The following is a 16392-nucleotide window of genomic DNA, read 5'->3' as shown; positions in this document are numbered from 1 at the left end:
CTTGGTTCTCTCGGTTTTACAGGCCTAATTACCGAGACTCCCACACTCTCCGAGGCACCACGAATTCACCCAGTGGCAGGCCACAAGGTGGAGGTCCGGTACTGGGGGGACCTCAGGCACACCAGGAAAGCCTCCAACAATAATGGGACCAAGGCTGGTCTCCACAGACCTGCCCGCCTTGGTCCTCTGGTTCTCCCTCGAGTAGCCTCAATGTCATGGGCAAGACAAGCAAACGGAATGGTCCCCTACTCTCCCAGCACACACCATCCCAGTAGGAGTGACCAGAGTAAACGGCAAACATAAAGGGTAATGACAATAGCACATGAGTCACCCATTTCTTCATTCAGCCACTGTTTACTGCATGTCTGTCATGTGACAAGTAGGAGTAAGGCTAAATGAGTAGTTAAGGATTCTCTGTGGGTTGCTACAGCTTGAAGGACAAGGTGAGACTTTAACAGATATAAAAATTGTATGGGTTTGGGGCGCCTGGGTGGCGCAGTCGGTTAAGCGGCCGGCTCTTGGTTTCGGCTCAGGTCATGATCTCAGGGTCGTGGGACTGAGCCCCGTATCAGGCTCCATGTTCAGCGGGGAGTCTGCTCAAGGATTCTCTCTCTCCCTCTCCCTCTGCTCCTCCTCCCCCTGTTCATGCTTGGTCTCGCTCTCTCTCTCTCTAAAATAAATAAATAAATCTTTAAAAAATTTTATCGGTTTGTGACACATAGAATGGAGGGAAGTAGGCATCCTCCATACCATTCTCTTCTTTCACTGCACGGGGAAAGAAGATGAATAAGACCGTCACTGTCCCCAAGAAATGTATAAAGAAAGAGAGGAGACACCCAACTAGTCAGCACAAGTCACCCTGAGGAGGAGGGAAACTCTCACCCACTGCACCAAGCCCGTACTGGTCACCTTGCCCCCCAGCCCCTCTCATTCACCCCCACTGTGGCCATCTCAGGAGGCGAGGCAGGGCGGGGAAGGGCCTGGGTGTTGGATTCCAGCCACTTGCATTCAAAGACTGGTTCATCATTTCCTGTGCAACCCTGGGCAAGGAACGTTAACACCCGTGCCTCAGTTTCTCTAAGGGTAAAATGGAAATAACAGTAGTACTTTCTTCATGGGGGTGTCGTTATGATTAAAAGACAGAACCCATGTGAAGGGCCTGCCATAAAGTAAGGGTCCAACAAACACTTGGTATTATTATGAATTTTCAGAGAGGAAAATTCATTTTCTATTTTACAGGCAGGAAAATGGAAGCGTGGAAAAGCTATGGGGCTTGCCCAAGATCACATAGCTAGTGGCTAGTAGAACTGGATTTGATTTCTGGTTTCATAAGTTTCCTTTTCAAAAGAAAATGGACTTTGAATAAAGGTTATGAAGAGCACAGAGCACCAGGTCGTATTTTCCCTTTGCTACTGAAAGAAGATGGACAACGCAGAGTGTTTACGATGTTTATAACCCGGAGGCTAAAGGATGGCCCTCCTTGTCTGTTAATCAGGTTGAGACAAACTCTCAGGTAAGACTTGACCTTGGCTCTTTCAAAAGCGGGAGATTTCTTGTGTCATGTCTTTCTGCCAAGGAGGTAAGAACTCTTCCATTAAACTATCGTTAGGTTGCATCTGAAACGTAAACCTTTCTGTCTGTTGAAATCGTGAAACATCCCAGGATGGTCATGGAAAGTCAGAAAGCGTGGCTGATGATTCGTATGTCGTATCCCTTCTTAAGCACGGCAGATAAAATTGAACGTCAAATGAACTCACTGGTCTTTTTAGTTCCCATCACACGCCAAGCTCTTAATTTCACCAACACTGTAAAAACCAGAGTGTAATTTCCAGTATTTCAAACAGCAGCTTGGTTTGCTCTCTCTGTCTACAGAGGCCTAGAAACAAGAGCGAATAAAACAAAAAGGCTTCGGACAGTTCCCATTAGAGACACAATGTGAAACTTTGCCAATATTCCGTTGGTATATTGGCTTTCCATGTTGAGATTTCATTTAAATGAGGGCTCCACAGCTTAAAGATATGTTTTAAAACAGCTAGAAAGGGGAAAATGGGCTATAACATACTCTCCAAGACCTGCCAAGTTCTCCTGAAATAGCCCTAAAAAAACACTTAAAAAAAAAAAAAAAAGGCCAAATTATCACAACAAAATCACCATCAAATTTCTGGCTAGTCCTCTCAGATTTCTCAGATTTAAGACCAAACAAAATTAATACAAGGTGAAATTTGCACCTTACCACCTCATCCCTCTCAGGCTAGCACTCCATCCATATTCCTGGAGGTCCCTCTCCCCAGAAATTTCATGCTATACACTGTGGATCCCAGACCTTGAGGACTTGGCCGGCAAAACCTGTAACCTCCCAAATATGTCTACATATAAGGTTGCTGAATAGAAGTTGATGGCCTATTTTCCCAATGAGAGGGTCCAAAAAATGTGTAACTTCTAGGGATGCAAATGAACTAGTACACAATCTCTCTCTCTAACATTAACTTACTCATGTGGCTAGACGTATTAGAATCCCTTCCTATATCCAACGTATTAATTTTAAAATACTGCTTTTTCCACTCACATCTCACAGAAATAAGTGTATTCAAAATCTTCACATCCATCTTCGATAACAGTATCTTCATAACTACAGCCATGTTTTGGAATTACTAATATAGTTTAAGTGAAAAATACTCTCATTTCCATATAAGTTATTTGAAGTCTGTGCTTTTTTTTTTAAGAGAGAGAGAGAACACGTGGTGGGGGGAGGGGCAGAGGGAGAGGGAGAGAGAGAATCTCAAGCCAGCTCCACGCCCAGCGCAGAGCCCGACGTGGGGCTCCATCTCACAATCCTGAGATCACGACCTGAGATCATGATCAAAGCCGAAATCAAGATATCAAGAGTCAGGACCCTTAACCAACTGAGCCACCCAGGAGTCCCCGAAGTCTATACTTTAGAGAAGCTGCATTTAATTAAGCTGCTGCTACAAGATGTATCCTGAGTCAGAAGTATTCATTTGCTATTATTATACTGCCCATGATTTGCTTTCAAACACTTGACACAGTGTGATATGAAATTGTTAGGTCTAACCCATACCCCTGGGGTGGTGGTGAATTAGCATTTGAAAGACTAACCATAAACTCACACTCCAGAGGCCACACCTTTGGTTCAGCTGGGGTTATTTCTGATCCACACCAAAGGGTTTGCGGATTAGCACAATGGGTGCTGTTTAATTGGAGAAATGAGTGGAACAGAAGACATGGGAGCTGATGAGAAGGATGGCCCAGGCGCCCTTCCTCTTGCATAAGCGGGGATGGCGACGGATGCCCCAGGGTGGCTCCCCTCTGAATGAGCCCAGGTGTGCCCTGTAGGGAGGATTCAGGAGCCTGAAGCCAGGAAGTCCAGCTGATGCAGGCCCCCAGACAAATGTCGTATCAACCTTGCACGTGCTTACAGAAAAGGTGCGCAAAAGTGATCCTAAAAGAGCAGAGGGTTAGGAATCCCCTGCCCACAGAATAGGCCGTCCTGCTTTTGCACCTGCTGAAAAATATGTGCATGGCAGCGGAACTCGGCCTGAGACTCACTGCGCTGTGCCACCTGGCCGTGAGGGTGTGGGGGTCCCCTCGCTCTCAGGTACCTCTAAACACTGATAGAGCCCACAACTGCATCTCAACGCACCTTCAGACACTCTCAGCTGGAAGTCACACCACTATTTTGTGTCCCAGGGGAAAAAATGCTGCCAATCATAATCAGGAGATGGTATCACTGATTGGCAATGAATCCTGATTTCAGAGCTCATAAAACAGCACCACATAGGAATTGAGGAAATACAGAAATTGTGAATGAGCTATTGGCTTGGGTCAGTTTGCAATGGCTACTCTTTCCATCTTCCTACTCTGCTCTTGAAAGGGATCAAGGTCTCCTTTATAACAAAACCAGTTCTTACAAATGGGAGGTCAGGCCCCTGGGAATAAATCTCAATCTGGGTTACACTTTCTGCCTAAATCTCCATCTGTATTACATTTTCTGTCTCTTTCAGTTGCTTGTGTGTGTCAGGTGCCCTCTCGAAGGATCCAAACAAGCACGGACGGGAAGAGTTTCGGGTTACCGTATCTCCCCCAAACAGGCCATACAGCCAGCCAACTGTTCAAAATAAAGGAATGCAGTGGCCCCAAATGTAAAAACTCTGGATGGACCTATTATGCCACTTCCTCTTTTCTGAAAAAGAATTATGCTGGAAAACAAAAAACTCATAGTCGGGCATATGTAGCAAAAACAAAGAAGCCTCTTTGGTAGGGAATTTTTCCCATGCTTGCTTTAGAAAACTAGAAACATGAGATCAGGAGGCTCCTGAGAGGTCTCTAATCCAAGTTACCACTGGATGCATGAATTTCATCAATGGCATTACAGACAAGAAGTCAGATATTTGACCCAAAGAAGCAACGTTCACAGAGGGAGTTCAGGATTCATGAGTAGACAGTGGGGAGCACAGGAGAGAGGACGGTCGCCCCTTTCTGCCCATACTGGCTGGCCAGCCGACCTCTGATTCCCCCCTTCCCCTGGGGCTCCTGTTTAGGTCTCCTTCATGTTAAACAGAAAACAGCACAGAGCCCAGGAGGCGACTGGGGCAGAGTTTCCATCCCATTACTGTGCCAGAAGGCCCCTCTCAGAGGACCACCAAATGGTCCTCACCATCACAGAGGGTTGAACTTGCACTAGGGAAGGTGGGGGATAGGAGTGGGCAGAGTCTAAGAGCAGCCCCAAGCCGCCTTCATACTCCTGCTTTACCTTAAAAATGCATATGAAGGGGCGCCTGGGTGGCTCAGCCGTTAAGCGTCTGCCTTTGGCTCAGGTCATGGTCCCAGGGTCCTGGGATCGAGCCCCACATCGGGCTCCCTGCTTGGCGGGGAGCCTGCTTCTCCCTCTCCCACTCCCCCTGCTTGTGTTCCCTCTCTCGCTGTGTCTCTCTCTGTCAAATAAATAAATAAAATCTTAAAAAAAAAACGCATATGAAAATCAAAAATTTTTGTGCATCAAAGGGTACTATCAAGAGAGTGAAAAACGGGCGCCTGGGTGGCTCAGTCGTTAAGTGTCTGCCTTCAGCTCAGGTCATGGTCCCAGGGTCTTGGGATCAAGCCCCTCATCGGGCTCCCTGCTTGGCGGGAAGCCTGCTTCTCCCTCTCCCACTCCCCCTGCTTGTGTTCCCTCTCTTGCTATGTCTCTATCATAAAACCTTAAAAAAAAAGAGAGAGAGAGTGAAAAACAGAAAATATTGCAAACCATATACCCGATAAGATTAATATCCAAAATATATAAAGAACTCCTACAACTCAACAACAATAACCCAATTCAAAAATGGGCAAAGGACTTAAGTAGACATTTCTCCAAAGAACACACACACATGGCCGATAAGCACATGAAAACCTGTGGTTCAGCAGCACTAGTCATTAGGGAAATGTGAGTCAAAACTACAGTGAGATACCACTTCACACCATTAGGATGGCTATTATCAAAAAAAAGTAACAAGGGTTGACGAAGATGTAGAAAAATTGGAACCTTAGTGTATCGCTGGTAGAAATGTAAAATGGTGCAACCACTCTGGAAAACAGTATGGTGGTTCCTCAAAAAATGACCCAGAGAATTACTATAGGATCCAGAAATTCCACTTCTGGGCATATACCCAGCAGGGACCAGATATCTGTACACCTATGTTCAGAGCAGCAGTATCCACAATAGCCAAAAGGTAGAAGTGCCCCAAGTGTCCATCAGCAGATGACTGAGCACAGTGCGGAACAGACATGCAATGGGATGTTATCCAGCCTTCAAAAGCAATAAAATTCTGACACATGTGACCACACGGACGAATCCTGAAAATATCATGTTAAGTGAATAAGCTAGACAAAAAAGGACAAACACTGTGTGATTCCACTTATAAGAGGTCCCTAGAATAGGCAAATTTATAGACAGAAAATAGAATAGAGGTTGCCAGGGGCTGGAGAGGGGGGGAAATGGGAAGTCGCTGTTTAATGGGTAATGATGAAAATGTTCTGGAAATGGATAGTGATGATGTCTGTACAACATTGTGACTATAAGTAATGTCACTGAACTTAACACTTAAAAATAGTTGAAATGGTAGGCACCTGGGTGGCTCAGTCGGTTAAGCATCCGACTCTTGATCTCAGCTCAGGTCTTGATCTCAGGCTAGTGAGTTCAAGCCCCCTGTGGAGCCTACTTTAAAAAAAATGGTTAAAATGGTAAATTTTATGTTATGCATATTTTGTCACAATAAAAAAAGTATCTAAAAAAAGCACGTGAGTTTTATAGTCTGCTCCACCACTGGGCTATGTTTGTATTAACATAAAAATTTATTTTCTCCAAATCTTCCAGAAAAATACAAATCATAAATATATACATATTGTCTCAGTCCATTCAGGCTGCTCTAACAAAAAACCATAGAGTGGGTGGCTTATAAACAGCAAACATTTGGAGCACCTGGGTGGTTCAGTCGGTTAAGCGTCTGCCTTCAGCTCAGGTCATGATCCCAGGGTCCTGGGATCGAGCCCCGCAGCATCGGGCTCCTTCTCCCTCTCCCTCTGCGTGCCGCTCCCCCTGCTTGTGCTCTCTCTCTCTCTCTCTCAAATAAATAAATAAAATCTTAAAAAAAAAAAAAATCCAGCAAACACTTATTGCCCACAGTTCTGGAGGCTGGAAGTCCAAGATCAGGGGGGCAGCAAGGTCGGGTTCCGGTGAAGGCCCTCTTCTGGTTGCAGACTGTGGAATCACTGCTGCATCCTCACAGGGGAAAGGGCCTCTTTCCTAAGGGCACGAATCCCACACGAGGGCCCCAGGCCTCCCTCCTTTCCCTCTGGAGACCTTCGCTACAGATTCAAGCATCCCGCTACCCACAGCTGTGTGTGTCCTCAGCTCTCCCCCTTGTAGAGCTGTTCTTGCTGGGATAACTCCTCTCCCCTCACGGCACTGCTGAGACCTGAGATTTGCCCAGCTCTCTGTCACCTACCACCACATGCTTGCTCTCTCCCCGTTGTCAACTGCACCCAAATCAGTTTCCCTGGAAGCCCCAGCCTCAGCGCACATCCAAGCACACAGCGAATCCCAAAGCCCTCAAGGTCTGTCCTAGGCACTGGAGGGATGCAGACTGCTACGCTTTCAGACTTCTCTGAGTGCCTCAAGGAGCTCCCAATCTGCTGGAGACGAGAGAGCCAGCACACTGTCCCTGTGCGGGGACAGGAAGCTCCCGAGTCCAGAGAGGTGAGAAGAGCTGAACCCAGGGGCCGGGGGGAATGAACAGGAGGGGTGTGGTGGGATGAAAGAGTATGGAAAGCAGAGGCTCTGGGCTTCCAAACTGTTTCGAAAATAAGAGGCAAGAAAAAAACAAATTGCTGGCATGATACTGTAGAGATGGATACATGAAACTATACGCTGTGAAAGCGCACCGAATGGAATGTACAACAGCGTGACAGCGTGAACCCTGACGTAACTGTGTGCGTGTTAATAATGTATCAGTGTCGGTTCATCAGTTGTAACCAATGTACCACGCCAGTTGAGGCTATCAATAATAGCGGAAGGGGGTGGGCGGGAAGGGGAATTCTTTCTACTTCCGGCACATTTTTTTTAAAACCTAAAACTGCTGTAAAAAGAATAAAGTCTATTAAGAAAAACAAATGTGGGTCAACATCAAAAAATAAGGGACCTCAGAAAAACCTGGACTCCAGTTTCTCTTGACAGATCTGAAGGTCAAGTACACACATAGCTAGAACTTGCTGTTCCTTCTTTCTGGGTAAACGGGGTAAACACAGTCAGGTTCATGGCAGAACACCCCCCCACCCCATGCCTGCCAGGCTTGGCCCCGAGCTCTGCATTTTGGGCTCTGGTGCTCAAGGTCAGGTGTCTGATGACAGAGGGACAGCCAGGGTCTCAGAGTGCCATGTCCCACGGGCTGGGAAATAAATCACACCCATGAAGGAAGGGAGTAAGACCAAGGCAGTTTTCAGTCAAGTTGAGTTTGATTTGTACAGATTTGCAGTTTAAAAATATGTGACCACATCTTGAAGGAGAGATCAAGGGTGCAGATCGATTTAGGAGGCAGAGAGAGGTGACTTTCAAAGGTCCTCCAGAAGGAGAAAAGCAGACAAAAGATCCAAGGGATGAGAAAAAGTCAAGCTCATGGCACTGATGGAGCAAAACTGACAGAGCTGGGGGAGGGGGGCAGCAGAAGCAGTGATCTAGAGGATTCGCCCAGTACCTCGTTTCCCTGGCCGGGCAAGGTTAGGAACTGTGCGAGAAAGCTGTGAGCCAGTCTGGAGGAGGGTGGAGGCTGGGGGGGGCAGTGTTGAGGGGCAATGTTGGGGAACCAGCCAGGTAAGAGGCGGGGAAGCTGGGAGAGCTGTTGGTAGACAGATTGCTCATCCAACATGCCTGGGTTAAACTCATCCCTCTGCTCCCCCTGGGGAGAGCTGCCCGGGGCAAGGAGCAGAAATGGAGAGTAGACAGGAATATGCTCGGCCATTTACTCATTAAGCACCCACTTACTGAAACACCCACTATGTGTCCGACCCTATATAGGACATGGGGATGGACCCTTCCATCCCTTAAGAGCTCACATTCTAGTGCAGGAGATCAGCACTGACACGTGACACAAAACACATCTGAAGGTTAGAACCATCAGCTGCTTCTGGGGGGAACACAGAGGAGGGGCATCACACCAGGGAGTCAGGAAAGACTTCTTGAAGACATAAAGCTTGAGCTAAGTCTTGAAGAATAAAGAGGAGTGCAGCAGCCGTGGAGGACAGAGACCGCTCTGAACTGAGGGTGCGGCTGGAGCCAAGGCGCGGGGGTGGACGCAGTGCATGTTCCGGGAGCTGTCCACCGTTCAGCATGGAGCCTGGAGAAAGCCACATGAAGGCTCAGTGTGCACCATCTGAAGGCAGTGGGAGTGAATGCACGAGAGGGCAGGAGTCAGGACCGGAGGTCTCAGGGATGGTAACGGGGGAGAGCCTGGCATCCCAAGGTATGGTAAGGAGAATTCTGAGCGGTGGATGCCAGACACTTTCAAATCCTGGCTCCATCACTTCCTGTGTGCCCTAGGGACCGATCACCTAATCTCTTCATCTTGCATTTTCTTATCAGTTAAATGAGGATAATGAAAGCTCAATGACTCTTGCGAGGATGAAAAACCAGAGTATCTACCAGATAACCAGCACTCAATAAAAAGTGCCTATTGATACCACTGCACCCTAACAAGTCTCAGTTCTGCATTAACACTCCCTCATGCTCCTTCTGCCCTGGGTTTAGAATTTTGCTAGAAAATAGACTGTTACCTTTCGGGCTCTGACCCACCTCCCTGGCTGGAGGTGTAGCTAATGGGCACTCCACGCCGGGAGAGGTTGCCATGGTGACCTCCCAGCGTGGCTTTAGGACTCGGTGAGTGAACCAAGCCTTTCCTTTGTTCCAGCTATCCCAGCTATTCTAGATATTTACTGCTAGGCAATGACTGCACATCTGAAAAAGCTGAATGATATTCTTCAGCACATTGTGAAAAGATGGAAACAATCCAAATTTCTGGCGCTGGAGAGCTGGCCAGGTAAGTTACACTACAGCCATGCAAAATTGCACAGCGCGCGGCTATTAAAAATGTTACAGATCTGCCGTTACTGACAGGAAACGGTGTCATGACATGTTGTTAAATGAAAAAAGCAGGTTATGGAGCAGCATAAATCTTGTAACACCATCCACATAAAACTGTGTTACAGTTAACTGCTTATATTTATGGACAGAAAAATATTTGGAAGGATGTTCCCCGAAGTGTTCAAAATGGCTCCCTCTAGACGGTAGTGGTGAGCCCAAGGGATTTGCTCTACTCTCTTCCTCCTCCTTTTCTATGACACCGGCGTTTGCCCACAATGAGCATAGGTCATTTTTTTTTTCACCAAAGCAACAACGCTGTTAAAAGGAAATAAGGGAACCCTTGGTGAGTCTTGGAGACGTTAGCTTTGTGAACCAATCCACAGGTTGCAAATACCAGCATTTCCTCATATGCCCACCTGAGAATCTCGCATCTGAGCCTTCCTCCCTGCGCCCCACCCTGCCCGCTGGCCCAGGGGCAACCCTGGCCTTGCAGTCCCCCATTCAGGGTAAGTGGGGCGTAGATGCATACAGCCAAATAGCTCACCCATTTTGGAAAAGCCACCATATTTCCCCCAGCTGCAGCTTAAGGGGGCTCCCTCTGTCATGACCATGGTGAAGGTGGAGGTGGGCAAGAGTGCCCTCGCTGGGAGCACCGGGAGGTCATCAGTCAATGGACACATAGTGAGCGCTTTGTGTGTGCCCCGCTCCAGGCCAGCCCCGGAGATTCATGGAGTTGAAGGCAGATAGAGGCCTGCCCCCCACATGCGGGACTCCTGGTCTAGTGGAGGGCTCCAGGAAGGGCTTACAAATCCAAATAACTCTTCATAGTTCCTACAAGGCTCTGCTCTCCTGACTCATGGTCCAAACTTAATGTTCCTATGACAAAGTCTTGGGGTCTCCTCTGGAAGGTCCTAGAAGACCCCACTCCTTAGCATATCCTCAAACCCTCCAGAGCCCATCCAGCCTCGGCATCACCTCCCACCAGTCTTGCCACATGCGCCATACCCCATCACACCCTTTCACTCTGCTCTGTCCTTGAACACTCCATGTTTTTGCACTTGCTGTTTACTAGGAGTGGGACACCTCTTCCTCCACCTTCTCTTCTTGATGAAATTCTACCCATTCTTCAAGGCTAAACTCAAGTATCATTTGCAAGAGTCTCTATCATCCCATTTGCAAATTTCACAGTGAAATGCCCGGGCTCCCTGCTGGCAACACTGGCCGAGTCTGCCCGGTTCACTGCTATGTCCACGGTGCCCAGCCTGGGACTGGGCACGGTATCGCTGTTGATTGAATGCATGTTTGCTGAACAACTAAATGACTTCCCCCGCCCACGTCACTCTGAACCCCAAAGGCAGGGTCTGGCCCATTTATCTAGAACCTTCTTCCCAGTGGTTGCCAGGTTCTATTCATAATCCTGCACCTTGGTGCCAAAACGGTGTATTTTCCCTTGGTCCAAAATGTTTATTTCCGAATTTTTAAGATCTGAAATCTCATACCAACTGTAAAAAAAAAAAAAGGTATGAGACAACCGGGGAAATCTGAACACCGGGTGTTTTATGACAGTGAGAAATGATCAATTCTTAAGGTGCAATCATAGAACCACAGTTGTGTTTTTTAAAGAGCCCTTTTCACTGAGAGATGAACAGTGAAGGAATTACAGATGAAATGATACAGTATCTTAGATCAGCTTCGACAGAATCCAGCTGGGAGCAGGTCAGGGTAGAGATGAAGGAAGACTGGCCATGAGTTGGTCACTGTTGAGGTCAGGCATGGAATTTTTGTATATGTCTCAATTTTTGTATATGTTTTAAAAAGGAGACAATAACAATGTCAAGGGGAAAAAAACCCCAACCAAAACCCTTGAAATGTGACCTACGTCTCGAGTCCTCCTCAGACACTGCACGGCGGCAGACAAAGCAAAACTCTGTTGCTAGAATAATCATTACTCTATTCACTGACCTTCCTAACATGGGGAGTATCAGCACGACAGTTCCAAAACTGATACAGGAAATGCTGCCTCAGACTCTCCATCTGAACAAGATAAAGCCAAAGAATTTGAGGACAAACCGGAAATGCTTCAGGAACAAGAGCTAGGGCTCCTTATAAATAAAAGACAGCAGTCCCTGAAAAAAAGCCAACAGGCCTTGTCAGCGGAAAATATTTGAAGGTATCTCACAAATCTATCTTCTCACCATTCCCCGGCTAGGGCAGAGACAGGAAGAGCTTTTTCTCGAAAGTTTGATAGGAAAAAACCATACTTGAGATACAATGATAGCCCAATGTACTTTTTTAAGATTCTGCTTTAAAAAGGGATCAAATAACATTTCATCTTCAATTTTTCATGACTAGACTTGGTGTTTTTGAAGTGTGTAGATTTTAACGTTTTTATTACTTCATTTTTATCTGTGACTTTAGATCTGTAATGTCTATTTTATCAATTTTACATTTATTTGATGTTCTAAGGCATTATACATTTATGTATTTTTGATTATTAAATATTTGGTTTTACTGACTTAAATCTTTTAAAAATATTTATTTATTTAATTGCGAGAGAGAGTGGGGGGAGGGGCAGAGGGAGAGAATCTTAAGCAGGCTCCACACCCAGTGAGGAGCCCTACATGGGGCTCCATCCCACAGCCCATGAGATCATGACCTGAACTGAAACCAAGAGTCACACACTCAACTGACTGAACCACCCAGGCGCCCCCTGACTTAAATGTTTAAATACCTTTTTACAAAATGTATAAAGTACGTATGTAATATAAAATAACATTTCAGTATTATGGGATATACAGAGTAAGAGGGCCCTGGCTCTTTTACTCCCATGTAACTATCCCCATGCATAGTTGGAGCTAGCCTGATGGGTTCCGGACATGTAGCCCAGTGGTCCTCAACTCAGGATGCACCTTAGGACCACCTAGAAAGCTTTAAAATATAGTGCTTCCCTGGGCCCACCACAGCTCAATCAAGGTAAGCTCTCTAAAGGTCAGGGAAGGAAGGTGAAGCCCAGTGACCACAGGCATGGCCAGAGTTGAGACTGCTGAGATTCTAGTCCAAGGGGAGAGCAGAGCCCACCCAGAGCTAGTCTGCCACTGAGCTCTGCAGGGTGAAGACCCGGGCGTCCACACCTTGCAACTCGCTGGCCTCCAGGGTAGGTGCATAGGCGGGTTCCTCCCCCCAGGTTGAGAGAGGGTGAGTCCCTGCCAGGTCGATGGAAGGTGAATACAGGTCCTAACTGTTGGGGTCAAACGTCAGGCTGCTAGAGAATGCATGATCCCATCTTTACCCGCTTCCCAAGCCTCTAATCTGATCAGAAACTTAAAGTCTGAGATAAGGCTGTCAGCCTGCAAGAGAGCCCAGACCCAGGAGGAAGGAAAGGAGAGGGACCCGGCAAGGACGAGGCAGCCAGCACCTTCCCACGTCCTGGCAAAGCAGGTCTGGAACCCCGGAGGAGGCCATGCAGCCCCTAAGGTCAGAACCAAGACCCCCAGAGGGGTTCTTCTGGGAGGCGGGTTCTGCTCACACCACAGAGGCACTGCCCCCCAGGGAGGAAGGCCCGCTCCATGGGCACTGAGCTCCCCACCTGGAAAATATCCAGATGGGGTCTGGGGCACCTATCCTGGGCAGGAGGGTGACGTTACAGGTCGAGACAGGGGCCTGGAAAACCTCTCTCACGTGAAGTTCCGAGCTCAACCGTGCATCCAAAGACCCAGAGGTTAAGGCTGAATACCCAGAACAGACGACATGAGCTCACCTCAAGCCTTCGCAGTCAGAATCCTCAGGGGGGCCGCCTGGAAACCGGCCTGGTTATCCAGCTCCAAAGCTGAGTCCCACACAAGGCCCAGTCCTGAGAGCACTGCCCTGAGCTTCTGGGACTGTCCACCTCTACTAGCCTAGATCCACTCGGGAGACAAGACACTCGGAGCCCAAAGTGAGAGGAAGAACGGGGAGCTGGGGATCAGGGCCAGCAGGAAAAGGTGGAAAGCGTGTGCCCAGAGGGGAGAAAGGCCGAATGAGAGAGGGTTTGTGATGGGCCGTGAAGGAGGCAAGTTTTAGATTCAGTTCCACATCCTCTCAGGGAGCAGGTGCCCATGACTCAGGCCTTGCTGAGCGGGATGTCAGAAATCATGGCGGCCCTCCAAGAGATACCTTCTTTCTGAGGAGACAGACATAGTAATAAGCTGTGAGGGATCCCTGGGAAGGAAGGAGACAGACTTCTCCGAGGGGCCACCTCCCTCCCGGACACACCCACCTGGTGACTCACAGGTGCGCATCCACACCCAAATCATCATCTGACCACCCAATCGTGCTTCTACGCACCGCTCTCTCCGCTTCCAGACACCCGTACCCTCAGATTGTGTCTGCCTGGAAAGTTCTCTCTCCCCCTTCAGTGTCCGCCCAAGCCCCTCAGACTGAAGCCCCTCACCTCCCATCCGCCTCCGGGCCTCCTCGGGCACCCCCGTCGTACCTCGGGCTGCACGGGCGCTCCCGGGGCAGCATGTCTACCCCCCTCCTGGACGGCAGGCTCCTGACACGCTCACTGCGGACTCCCAGGAACCGAGCGCAGTGCCTGACATGCTAGGGAGAGCTCAGGAAAAAAATGTGCCCAATTGTGCAGGGGAGTTCAGAGACGGGGCCCGGAGCAAGGATGTCGGGTAGTCAGAGAAGGCTCCCGGAGAAAGTAAAGCTTGAGAGGAGAAGGGCTGGCGTTGACAGAGGAGAGAAGGGTGCCCCCAGGGAGGGGGACCGTAAAGCAAAGGCCCGGGGCGGGAGCGTGGGCCAGCAGACCGGTGGGGCTGAATTCAGAGAGATAAGAGCTGGAGAACAGGAAGGCGTGAGGGCAGTGGGGGGGCGCGGGGAGCAGGCCCAGACACTGGGTGCAGCCCCCCCTCCTGGCCAAAGCCACCTCCCTCCCCAACTTCCTCCTCAGATGATTCGAATTCATGAGCCGATTTCCTGAGCAATCATTAACCCTGAGCTTCACACACCGGGCCTGGCGGGTGGGGGCGGGGGGACGACTGTTAACTGATCCGACTGATGCGTGAACCAGTCCATGTAATTATTACCCAAAGAACACAGCGCACTAGTGCCAGGAAAATGGTCAGGGGTGGCAAGGAGCCAGGGAAGTGTGAACTGGCAGAAGAAAGAGGTTCACATGGACTGGGGCGGGGGGGCGGGCATGTGCCCAACTCTCAGCTGACGAGAGGACACTGAAAGTCAAAGAAGGACAGAGGGCCCAGACAGGAAAGGGCGTGACTTGCGAGGGGCCCTGCAGGCACTGAGCAGTGTAGACAGGCAGGAGCCTCCATCACACACAACACACACGATCGTTCCCACCCGAGACGGGGGAGTCCGGGCTCTGGAGTCAGGTCGACCTGGCTTTGAGTCCCAGAGTCTCTTTCGGCCTCACTTTCCTCCTCTGTAAAATGGGGATGACATTGATTTGAAGTCCCATTTATTGAGCACTTGGTCTATTCCAAACCCTTATGGGCATTTTACACTCCGCTGCATTTTCACAATATGGCCCCGTGTGGGCGCCTTTATAAGCCCCAGAGTGACTACCTCTTGGGTCTGTTTCAGGCATGAAAAGGAGCCAATGGATAAGCACTTGGTATGCAGTGGGTGTTCAGTGGTGCCCGAGCCGAAAGGATGTCCTGATGTCTCGGGCCAGCCACAGGCTACTAGGTAGATCACAAAACTGACCCTCCTTCCTCCTTGATGGAGTGGTATTTTTCCTGCTAGCCCAGTGTCATAAGCAATATATTTCCCAATATTTGAATGCAGCAGTGGATTAAGAGCCCCAGTGGCTGACATGTGACACAAGTCATTATTCTAGCATTAATAGTAAGCACAAGCTTTGTTCAAGGGCTGAGGCAAAATGCGTTATACAAAAACCTCTGAAAAATGGGAATAAGAGGTCCTTCCAAATCAGCCCCCAAGAGCGTGTGGCCGGAGCTCAGGAGGGCATAAAGAGTAAACCCCCACCTTCCCGGAGCCTCAGCTGCCAGACCACCTCTGAGACTCCAGCGGGCCTGCACTCCTGCTCTGAGGTCTGCCCAGAACCCAAGAGGGCCCACCAGAGTCTGCGGCGTGGAACTGGCAAGCAGGGCACAGTGGGAAGGGGGGATTCTAGCTGCATCTGTCCCTGAGCTCTGGTCCTCCCTTCCTGCCCCCGAAAGCCCCTACAGCGGCTGGTTGGCGTGGACACAGACTCACTTTGCCCAGGGAGGGAACACCAGGCCTCCATACGAGAAGTGAGAAGGAAAAAATCACTTTCATGCTGAAAACACCTCTCCCAAACACACGTCCCTACAGTGTCCCCCAGAGCACTGTGAAGCAGGAAGCACCGTCGAGGTGGACACACACCTGGAAAAAGGTCTCTCATTTCTTGGCCCCAGGATGCCACACTGGTTTGGCATCTGTGTGAGGAGGGAGGCAAGTGGCCACCTCAACTGTGCGAATTGCACTATTAGGGATTCATTTGTTGGGGTCTTATAGGAAGGGCCTCGGGTGCATCCCGGAACACTGGGGACAGGGGAGGTGTCACGGGGATGAGCTGAAATTATTAGAGGAAATCTTTTTCCTCTCACTTTTCCTACAGAGGCTCAGCTCTTCCTCTCTGAGCAAAGTGAATTCACTCCCACAATCACTGGCGCTCCAGGGGGATAAATCAGAGCAGAGAATGCAGCCTCCATAGGGCCCATCATAAACAGTTTGTGGGAAGACAACACAGGCAAGGAGTCCGAAGACCTGGCTCACAC

The 16392-nt window shown here is 49.0% G+C and overlaps 1 protein-coding gene across 6 annotated transcripts in view; it reads right to left on the bottom strand.

Moving 5' to 3' along the window:
* PAQR5 (progestin and adipoQ receptor family member 5) overlaps positions 1-16392 on the bottom strand; it is a 74952-nt gene that overhangs the window by 45894 nt on the left and 12666 nt on the right. The window contains exons 1-2 of one of the 6 annotated variants that reach the window (XM_031041069.2): positions 14100-14557; positions 13386-13787 (exon numbers count right to left, since the gene is read on the bottom strand). The exons of 2 other annotated variants lie outside the window; for them this stretch is intronic. Coding sequence is in view for 3 of the 4 variants with exons in the window: in XM_081831324.1 (XP_081687450.1) it covers positions 14100-14131 (32 nt within the window). In the remaining variant the exon portion in view is untranslated. Of the gene's footprint in view, positions 1-13385; positions 13788-14099; positions 14574-16392 lie in introns of those variants that run through there. 3 more of the 6 variants (XM_081831324.1, XM_031041070.2, XM_081831321.1) reach the window with 3 other exon arrangements.

Source organism: Leptonychotes weddellii, chromosome 9, assembly GCF_054177405.1.
Source record: "Leptonychotes weddellii isolate Sample4059 chromosome 9, ASM5417740v2, whole genome shotgun sequence".
Taxonomy (NCBI): Eukaryota; Metazoa; Chordata; class Mammalia; order Carnivora; family Phocidae; genus Leptonychotes; species Leptonychotes weddellii.
Note: the sequence above shows the minus strand (reverse complement) of the source record. Positions and strands in the feature narration are given on the sequence as shown.